General features: G+C 40.2%; 1 protein-coding gene and 1 non-coding gene across 2 annotated transcripts; both read right to left on the bottom strand.

Annotated features, from left to right (window-relative positions):
* Window positions 1–2,020: 2,020 nt before the first annotated feature.
* Trnai-gau (transfer RNA isoleucine (anticodon GAU)) lies at window positions 2,021–2,096 on the bottom strand. Its single transcript has one exon. It is a non-coding gene; the product is annotated as a tRNA-Ile (tRNA).
* A 1,020-nt stretch (window positions 2,097–3,116) lies between these two features.
* On the bottom strand, window positions 3,117–4,079 carry LOC144633510 (adenosine receptor A3-like). Its single transcript, XM_078492361.1, has one exon. The coding sequence runs from the start codon at window positions 4,077–4,079 to the stop codon at window positions 3,117–3,119; it is 963 nt and encodes a 320-aa protein (XP_078348487.1).
* Window positions 4,080–11,154: the final 7,075 nt, after the last annotated feature.

Below are 11,154 nucleotides of genomic sequence, written 5' to 3'. Positions count from 1 at the left end.
ATAAGTTGTACGAAAGTCATCAATTTCGGAGATTGATGGGAAGTTTTTCGACACCAATACTTCACAAGATGATTTCATGATATTTCGTTCAGGCACTGAGCGTTATTAACACGTTATTACTCTGCTTCCAGAGATGTTCTCTTTGCATGTTATATTATAATAAGATAAGGTGTTAAGCAGAGTGTTTATAATACTTGTACAACCATAATCAAATTAATTAGAATAGCGGGTATTTTTCTATAGTAAGTATTTCTAAAAAATTGTAATTAGTTTTTTGAGAGGCCACTTTGGGACAACTAGTAAAGGATGCATGCATTCATGTAAAAATTAACTTCTTTTCTCAGCGCGAGATCTAGCCTAAATTACAGTCGTCTTTTTCTGGTCGTCTGCCCCCGAGCATACCTTGAAAGGACTGCAGAAGAAGAACTCTGGGCTCTGAACCTTGACTGGGAGCAATTATAAGCTTCGTCGCTTGCAAAGCAGCATCGCCGGGAATGAAGAGTTAAATAGAATATTTATCCTACTTGTATAACCATATTCAATTTAGTAGAACGCGTGTTATTGATTTTTAAGCATTCTAAACGATAAACCCTTTGCCCCCCTCCCCCAGGAGAACTAATAAAATATTACTGCAATTAAGTTTATACTGTATTAATTTCCTTTCTGAGCAACAGACCAACTGTGTCACTCTCTTGCCTACCTAAAATGATTCCCATATTTGACGTTACGATTCTCAGACAAGCAAAGCAGCAATCCAGAACTCTCTCTGTTTAGTGGGCACTTTTCGGAAACTGGGAATTTCAACTATTCGTGATGTTTTCGAGTCTGGTCAGCGCCAGGGATGGCGCTGACCAGAAGAATCGCAGCCTCTAGGAAAGAGAATGAATTACAGGCGACCAGAGGTCTCGATCCCTGGCGCTGACATTGGAAAAACAAAGACGTGAACAGAACCTAGCAAGTGGTCATGACATACGTCATGTGTCACTTGACACTAATTTCAAGGCCAGGAGCTACAAAGCTTTCACGTGTCCTGTTTAAGTGTTGTGCCAAGTGTATCTTTTAACCAAGGAAGATTTCCAACAATGAGCATGTCAAACAGACGGGAGCGGAGAGATGGCGCTGCATTAGTCACGGGCACCATAGAGAAGCTTCTTAACTCTCCCAAGTTGGTCTTAGCTGCTGGACGCCCGGCAGAGAGTAAAAGGGAAATGTACCGTACCAAGTGTACCTTATGAAGGACAGGAGAATCAGAACGCCGGGCTCTGAAACTCAACTGGGAGTAATGAGGAACCTTAAGGCTAGCGCTTGCAAAGCACCAGCAGAAATTAAGAAACCTTGTTGATGCCCTATTCGCCACCAAACCCCCAACACTCTACTTTAGACTCAAACTGGCTACATGGCGTGATACAGTGTACATGCCCTAAGCTACCGAGGCCTGATTCTCAGACGATCCGAGGTCATTTGCCTTTAAGCAAAAAGTCTAGACCCGGGCTACAGCTACCCAAGGAGTGGTTTTCGTCTGTGTTTGTATATTTGGTAGGGGCTTCAAATTACCAATTTCAGCAACGGTGCACAAAGAAACAGAGAGACTCTAAAACAAGTCATAAATATACCCTTGGGGTGACTCATATCTGTATAACATCTTTAAACACAGGTTTATGCCGTGTTGACACGTCCCACCGTATAACAAAACACGGACAGCTCAGGGAATGAATAAGAATCCCTATTTCATTTTGGATCTGTTTGTCATAAAGAGTCTTAGCGGGCATTTAGCTCGAACTTCCCTCCTTGTTTTTTAGGCCATTCTTAAAAAAGATAGACTAGTAGTGGAATTAAATTCTATTCAGTCTTTTTAAGTTTAAGTTAATAATCAGACAGAGCGATTGTAACGAAACTTACGATGATATTAATGGTAAGCTGGGAGAATCTAAATAAGCATGCTATTATTCGTCGACTTATTCGTCCGTTAGTGAAGAATATTATTCTACATGACACGAGCGTGGGACAAAGAAAAAATCTGAGTCCCCGACGGGAATCGAACCCATGGCCTCCCAGAATATCGGTTGGGCGCTCTAACCAACTGAGCTACGTGAGACTCGCTGTGAGCTGGGCCATTTACTAGGTTGATATGTGACACGCGTCCTGTATACTGCTAGGATCAGCAATGTCGAAATCATCAAATTTGTAGTAAATAATAAAGATGGTAGATTTTAAGCTCGATGATAAATAGTGAAGAATATTATTCTACATGACACGAGCGTGGGACAAAGAAAAAATCTGAGTCCCCGACGGGAATCGAACCCATGGCCTCCCAGAATACCGGTTGGGCGCTCTAACCAACTGAGCTACGTGAGACTCGCTGTGAGCTGGGCCATTTACTGGGTTGATATGTGGGTTCGATTCCCGTCGGGGACTCAGATTTTTTCTTTGTCCCACGCTCGTGTCATGTAGAATAATATTCTTCACTATTTATCACCGAGCTTAAAATCTACCATCTTTATTATTTATTCGTCCGTTATTCATCAAGAAAGAAAGCTTTTCATCGAGGAAACCCTGGGGATCCGCTCGATCCGTGGTAAAACTCTTTGTTCCTTGCAACCTGCGTGTAATTGGGAGCCAATTTGCAACGGGCGCGTTTGTCACCAAAGGCAACTTTTTACCGAAAGACCCTAATGGGGAAATAATTCCGCGGTTCATGGCTATATGGAAACTTGCATCGACATGCGACTCCATTAGTGCGAATATTTCATTCTGTGGATTTCCTCCATTTTGGTCTTCGTCAGCAGCATGCGAGCATGTTTACCTTGGCACAAAAATAACTGCATTTTATAACTATATGGGACCTTAACGTAAAAGGCTTTCTTCAAATTCTTCCATTGCGAACCAACAAAGATCGTTATCAGGACAGCGAACATCAGATCTAACGCGTCCTTTCTGCGCTTTCAATATTTTAAAAGACAGTATAGACACTACGGTAAGAACTTACTTTTAATCTATGATTCTATCTATTATGACCCAGTTTATTTTAACATTCCTGTTTGTCTTCATTCAGTCATAACTGTTTCGGTTTCCAACAATACGTAATAGTGTCATACCATGGCTGGTTGGGCCTTCAATTAATGTGATGGGTGATTTCTGTGACAAGGCATGTTCCACAGTATGTCTATAACAGCGCGTCGAATGTGTCTCATCTTCCAGCAATAAATTACCGGGTTCAAAGAAGAGTTAAGAAATATAAGAGTGAAAGAGGAAAGCAAAAATCTCCTCAAAATTATACTAGGGTTATTGCCAGTTTTTATGGCGGCCACACAGATGAAGTAAGGCAAAAAGCAAATCCAAAACACGATATATACGTAGAATACACCGACTGTAGATTTTCTAAGGCTGGCAAAACTTTGTATTTCACTAGTCTGTGCTGCTTGTTGTACTTGTAGCGTCTGAATCTGATTCTTGTGGCGCTGTACAGCTAAATAGATTTTAAGGTAAGCCATTGTCGTAAGAAGGAGACCAGCAACTCCACCAAAGCAAAAAATTATGTACTTGATATCGGACGGAATCCACATCGTTGTCAAAGAAAAACTTACACTGAACAGCCATATAGAGGTTACCACGGCAACAACACGCTTGTGAGTTACGAGTTCCTGATATCTGAGATGAAACTGAATGGCCAGAAATCTGTCTACACTTACAGCCACAACACCCAAAAAGGAAGCAATAGGAAACAGACCCATCATCATGTCAAAAACCATAAAGGTGCTACAGCTGGGGTTTTCTTCTTGTAGCCCGTTCACCATCAGCGAGATGTAAAGTGGTTGGGCCGACAAACCAACACCAACATCCGAAACAGCAAGACTCACGAGCAATGTCTTTAAAGTCTTTGGCAACGACGAGGTTTTCTTTAACGCGTGGATTGTTACAATGTTGAACATGACGATATTATAACATAAAAAGCCGTTAAAGACACAATTAGCGACGTATGTTGAGCGGAAGTCCTCAACTTCGGATATTAATGGAAAGTTTTGCGACACCAATGAGTTAGTTGTTGCTTCACAAGATGATTTCATGATATTTCGTTTCATGTTGAGGTACCGAGCATTGACTGCCGATAAAATATTTCACGAAGCTAAGAGTTTTTCTCTTTGCACGTCATGTGAATTTTACGAATATGTGTTAAATAGTATAACGTGCGTTATTGATTATGTAAGCATTTCAATCAGTGATTGTAATTAGTTTTTGAAAAGCCCCTCTGCGAGAAATAAAAAAGGATGCATGCATTGATTTTAATTTCCTCTCTTAGTATCAGACCAACTGGATCACTCTATTGCCTGCAAAAAAAGATCCCTTACTCTTCCTGACGATCTTTGTTAAACGAAGGCAGTAGTGCAGAACTCGCTTTGTCGGATGTAAGCGTTGGTTTCCATAATTCCACTTTTGCAAGAGAGTACTATTTGTGATGTTAGCGAGTTTTTTTTTTTAAAAAAACGATCAGATTACTACAAAGACGTAAACAACACTAGCCAGGAGGTCAGGACATGTGTAAGTTGCACATGTCTCCAAATTGGAAATTTTCTATGTTTTAAAAAATTGTTAATTATAGGACTACAATAAAAAAGGTGAGCAAAAATATGTTGCTTTAGAAAAATGGCCTGGATATTTATATTCAGTATTGTTACGAGTCAAAACGTAAAGCAACGAAAAAGTAACTGTTGTTTTCAAAAGTTCGTATGGTGTGTTAAGCGATGATACACTTACAAACTTATGCCAATTCTTCAGCGAAGATTGCAATTTGTGATCTCCAAACCCTATAACCGTTCCTGATCATTCCTCTGAACTGCTTCACAGCTGTTATAGGATGGCGTTCAAAAGCTCTTATGATCATTTTGGGCTATGCTGGAGGTAGCATTATCCAGAAGGTTCAACCTTGCTGGACTACAACTAGTCTTCTGGTCCAAGAATAGCCTGGTCCAAGAATAACCAAGTGTTATCGACGACATTAATGCCGTAAAAATCTAAAGCAGTTTACAATACTTTTCCAGGGTCTTAAAATTTAGAATTCTCTACTAGAATCGATCACTGTTTCGAGCAGCTTTTCTTCTTTTAAGAAAAAAATGATTAAATTTTTAATGAAATTGGCCTAGCTGTACATTCACAGCAACATTACTAACATATTACTAACCCGAGGTGGCCTCCCCTATAAGCCTGGTGGTTTCCTGGAGGTCTCCTCGCCCTTTCTACTTAAGCTATTTTGTACTTATTAATTTCAAAAGTGGCAAAAAATGATGATGATGATGATGATGATGATGATGATGATGATGATGATGATGATGATGAACAGGGTGGACGTTGGACGTGAGGTTGACAACCTCACCATGAAAAAAGGAACCTATGACAGTGACAGAAAAAACTTCACCTTATTGGCTATCAATGCCAGCAAATCCTTAAGATGCCTCTTTAAGTGTAAACCTGTCAATATTAGTTAAGTGTCCTTAATGGAAATCGTACCAGCATAACAGTAATCCACGATGCTGTTCCCGAGCAGAGAAGTGTTAAAACGGAACGGCGGGAAAGGTACAGTCTACATGATCCGGCAAGGCAAGCTTGTGGAGGTAATGCATCAAAGAGAACAAACAGCTTTGTTAATTAAGAGCAAGGTATACATCACTGATAACTGAGAAAGATCAGGAAGAACCTTAAAAGGTCCCTTACAAGGAGGTCCCGGTGAAGCCAGCTGACCTCCAAGATGGTGAAGAAGACCTTGATGTCAGCATCTACGGTACCACTGTGAAGAAAGGAGTTTTTTGGAAAACTATAGATCTTAAATGTGCTAAAGCAGCTGAACGAGGTCAACTTAATGTTGTCCTCTTTAAGTGGGAACAAGAGCTACCTGCAAAGATGTTTTGGGGCACTTGGGATACCAAGTGTTTGGTACAAGATTAACATTCTACAAATTACCAAGAAAGAAACACAAACTACGAACTACTTGCGGCAGCTTTGGGGAAATCACGTTGCTTTCCTTACCACTGCAGCCATAGAACCTACCTTTCAGCTGCTGCTAAAAAACTAGGGAGGGTGCAACCGGATCCAGGAACAGTTCGCACAGAGCAAATCCTCACTATATCTAACGTAATTGAACAAAGTGATGAATGACAAATAAGATCTTACGTCCATTTTGTCGATTTCCAGAAAGTATAGCGTGCACAAGGATAGCTCTATACTGATTTTTGCTGCTTGAGTGGTTGGCTTATGAGATTATAGTTTCTAGCTCAAATCTTATATAAGGTAGAGACGCAATGTGTAATTAATTTCATGTCTTGTGACATTGCCATAAACCGTCAAACCTGGGTGCCATCGTTAACACCTTAAGACATGACACTGAAATACGTAGGACAATATCCAATATCCACTCGTTCTGCTATCACGTTTTTTTAATGGCATCCAAGTAAAATCTGACAGCCTTAATAGCTTTGATTGCAGGTATAAATGAGGATCAGCCTTAAGAGAATGTCTCCTTTAGATCCACAAACTTAATTTGGCTCAGTAAATAGAATTCGCTCAAAATCTCTCCAGTAATTTCTTATTATGAGTAAGTAACAAATATGAAATTAGACTGGAGCAAAATTGTTTTCTTTATGAAATTTGGATGAAAACTTTTTACACCTCCAGGTGGCCTCGATGGCCATTGGCCGGATCGTGAAATTTGGTAAAGTCCAACCATTCGCTCTAATACAAATATTGCAGCTACATCGCTTAAATACCGATACTTATAAACATCAAGCCTTGACCTTTTAAACTGGATGAACCGCATTGAACAACTTTGCTTATCAAGGAAGAGACGAGGATCTAAAGTTTGGCTTTTTTGGATGTAAAAGGCCAGCTCAAATTTTCCTTAACTTTATGTAGTAAAATATCAAAAGTGGCTCGTACTCACAAGTTAAACTGCATATCAGCGGCAAGCTCCATCCTTCCGCTCTGAGAATATGTAAAAATATTTGGCCGTTCTCTACTCCTTCGGTTGTTGACAAGGGGCGAAACAAGTGCTACTCGGCGGATTTCGCCATGTTGTGATCATAACAATTCAAACCAACTTCATTACCAAACAGAGGAGAATTTTGTTAGATCACTAGTACATTTATCTCGCAGCGAAGGAAGAAATCACCTTGCAATTCGCTTTTATCTGAACGGAAATTATCACGTCGAAATAGTCCATTTTGCAGCAACTTTTACAGCAACATATCGATCTTCTACTGGTCGCCATCTTGGTTTTAACATCCGCTGACCAGTTTAGTCGGTCAGTATAAAACACGGACTGCGGACTGCGGACTATGGACTGGGTATAAAACACGGACTACGGTATAAAATGCAGACTAAGCATGCAAAATGCTACCAAACGTGACCCGATGTTAAAAATAACTAGTAAAGCAAGGCTGTATAAACTGAGCATCAAAGTTGTCTCACCTTCTCACCTAGCTCGATAAAGTTAGCCTTTTTCCTACAGAAAGCTTGCTCCTAGGTTACAGCAAAGTACTGTCAAAACACATTAAAATCCCTCCAATTGTGAGGAACTTAAAATTTGTGTTTGTTTCATTCGTTTTAGTCGTTGATTCTTGGATCAGAGTTGCAGTGGAGACTCGACTCAAAACTTTAGATAATGTTGTCGATTTCGTTTCATTTATTGTAAAGCGTCATGAGCAATTAGTGGATTTTGGCGCTATAAAAATACTTTTTATTTTTTTTATTTTTTTATTACAGATAACTCGAACCTCCTGCTAAACTCGAACTTTCTCCAATCATCCAGGTGTTTTTTCCCCTAATAATTTAGTACCCTTGCTAACTCGAACTCCCGATATCTCAAACGTTTTTCGATCTCCCTTGAAGGTTCCAGTTAGTTATCGTTATTCAACTGCATATCTGGCCAGCCTCAAGCGGCAGGCCGTGAGAATTCGACAAACAACCCTAATTTGCATGACAATGAAAACCGGGTCAGACGTTTTTCCCTGTATGTTTTTCTCTTCTGCCAGTAGAATTTTTTAACTTCTTCAGTACTTGAAATTTCGTACCTCTTTTTTGGTATTACAGGAGTCCGAGGGGTGTTGAATAAGCGAATGGCGAAACGTTAAAACAAACCGTGTGTTAGTGTAGCGAAAACAAGCAAATTTCTGCAAAATTCGTACGTGTCTGCCACGTGAAGCCAGACAATAATCCTCTCAAAATTCAAGTTTGGAACCGGAGTTTTGAATATAAAATCGCAAAATCGAGCTGCCGTTTTAAGTCCATGTCCGAGCCAAGTGGCCCATACAGCCGGAGCCTTTCCCGGTTTCCGTAGCATTAAGCGACTAGGAGTATTGCTACTCCCCCCTGGATGGGATGCTAGTCCATCGCAGGGTTACCCCCCAGCAGTAAATTCGCCGGTACCCATTTATACAGATTTATACACCTGGGTGGAGAGAGGCACTGTGAGAGTATTGCATGCAGCCTCTTTTCGATTCTTGTTTCAAGTTTATCCGTGGCTCCACCCGATTTTTTTTTTTTATTACTTTTCTTGAAATTTAAAACTGAACGTTTTGAGCTCATTTGCATAAATTCATAAAAGTTGTTCTGCAATGTTCCCTTTCGTAAGCGGTCAACTAGATTTTTCAGGGGCTGTCCGTCGCTATTTTGTACAGGCCTTTATCAAATATTTATTACCCATAAGGCAAATTGAAGAAAAAGTCACGCGATTTCCAGGTTCCCTAAAACTAGCATCAGTCCTTTTTTACTGACCAAAGAAAAAATGCGGCGGCTTAAGGCTTGAATAATTAATTGTAATATCCTAGACATGGGTGGATCTAGTGGCGTTAGATTGGGTGGCTAGCCACCCCCTTGATCCAAAAATTAACATAAAAACATGAAAAATATAAGGAGAGTGAAACTCGATAAGGTGTTTATAATGTCTGGTGAAGGGATATTTTGCTCAGTATCAGTACAAGTGTCATAGGTTGAACGCCCGTCTTGTGAGTTAAAGCAAAGCATTGTCTGTCTGTCTTAAGGAACAAGGACGAACTCTCTTTGTCATAAACGATGATAACCAGCCGTTCAGTTTTTCGGAAGTGCTCACAGTCGGCATAAAAGGACTCAATCGCATGGGAGGCTAAATAGGGAAGTGTTTCTGTTTCCTCTTTAAATGCCTGTCAAGTCTGCCCTTTCCCCTAAATCTGGATGTCATATTACAACCAGACAAAGCGTGGAACAAGGCAGAGAGCTTTCTAGGTACAGATGGAGAAATCGTAACTGGTTGTGTACTTACCTGGTTGGTTCTCAGTTGGAAACTGGAGGAGACTGATGCCGGTAACAAGAAAAGAGCCGCTTTTTGAAGGTTGTCTAAGGCACCAACAGTGAACAGACCTTTCGCAGGCAAGGGATACAACTCCATCCTCGTCAAAGCGCTCGCACTCTTCAAGCTGTGTGACCCTGACATAGGAAAAATAAATTTCGAGCTGGTGTAAATGCTGGATGATCCGCTTGTATCTCGTCAATCTATGTATGTTCAGGTCAATGTAGACAGGCAGAGGCGGTTCACGCTCCTATGAGTGACTTGTTTCTGTATTGGATTCCTTTGATTTTTTTCTTTGTGTTGTAGACAATAGGCTGATCAACGGTAAGGCATGCTTTGGAGTCGTGCTTATCTTTCTTTTTCAAACCGTCTCCATTGAAAATTAAGAACATTAAGGTTTTGAGGCTAGATGGTAACGACACTTCTTGACTATTTTATGGAAACGATCCATAAATTTATATGCCTCGTTGCTAAAAAATGTATTTTCTTATTATTGAAGCTGCCTTAGCTTGACCAAAACCTTGTGCGACCTCTGTGTAATCTCGTTTCTTCAAGGCTTCTTTAAGCATGTTCCGCTTCCCTGGGCGGCCACAAACTACAAGCGCATAATTACCATAATAAACATTTTAGATTGCTGCATCTAAAAATTGAAAATTTAGCGAAAACTTCAACAATGTCTTCAATAGAACTGCAAATTACTTACGGAGTAGAGGAATATTTGCTTCTGTCCCACTGTCATTGCATCAATTCAAAATGGCGTTGTAGCGGTGCTTGAGAGTTTGTTTGTGGTCAAAACGTTTAGCAAATTTTGCAAATTGCAAGAAAAAATTCAGGCCGGGAGCCACGGATAAAATTATTTAATAGTCTTTCAAGAATCATTCAAGTTTGGTGCTTTTATCAACCATGTAACTATTTTTCCAAAAATTTGCGCTAAGCGACCTGACTATACGTTTTCGACAGCAAAAGGTAGCTTTTCACGTTGGTGATTTCCCTCAAGGTTTCTTCTCTTTTATTTTTATTTTTTTTTAGTTATCTCACGTATTGACGCCATAGATATCCGAAGTAGTTATTTGTCTAGACGCAGAGAAAAAATTCAAGTTGAAAGAGTGCAGATTGAGCATTTTGTCTTCTTTTGAAAAACAAGCACTTGTATATGTCGCATATCCAATATGGCGGCGGAAAGCTCGCAAGCAAATTCTCGGAATCTCACCGTATATTTCTCAGAAAACATCCAGTGGAACGGACGAATGTTTTGAAGGCGAACCAGTCAAATTTCAAGAACGATGTGAGCGTTAATTAAGGTAAGCCTCTTCTTTCACAGATACCGAGCAGAGCGTTTTGGAGAGAATTGTATTTATCGTGAAAGAAAAAAATAAATTTTGATTTTGCTGTGAATCTGGACGAGCAGTTTGTGTGCTTTTCTTCGTGTCGCCTTCAACAACCGTCGATAAAAAAGTCGTTATTTCTAGCCGTGGTTTGCATTTAAAGCATTTTATATGCTCAGTCTGCATTTTATACCGTAGTCCGTATTCTATACCCAGTCCGCAGTTTGAGTCCGCATTTGTGTTTATACCCAGTCCGTAGTCCCAGCCGTAGTCCGCAGTCCGCAGTCCGCAGTCCGCAGTCCGTGTTTTATACTGACCGACTAAACTGGTCAGCGGATGTTAAAACCAAGATGGCGACCAGTAGAAGATCGATATGCTGCTGTAAAAGTTGCAGCTGTAAAATGGACTATTTCGACGTGATAATTTCCGTTCAGATTAAAGCGGATTGCAAGGTGATTTCTTCGTTCGCTGCGAGATAAATGTATTAGTGATCTAACAAAATTCTCCTCTTTTTGGTAC

Source organism: Oculina patagonica, chromosome 12, assembly GCF_052425735.1.
Source record: "Oculina patagonica isolate OP01 chromosome 12, crgOcupat, whole genome shotgun sequence".
Classification (NCBI taxonomy): Eukaryota; Metazoa; Cnidaria; class Anthozoa; order Scleractinia; family Oculinidae; genus Oculina; species Oculina patagonica.
Note: the sequence above shows the minus strand (reverse complement) of the source record. Positions and strands in the feature narration are given on the sequence as shown.

What these genes read in the sequence shown, in the direction of transcription:
- LOC144633510 (XM_078492361.1), bottom strand. Translation starts at nt 4,079, where the DNA reads ATGAAACGAAATATCATGAAATCATCTTGTGAAGCAACAACTAACTCA.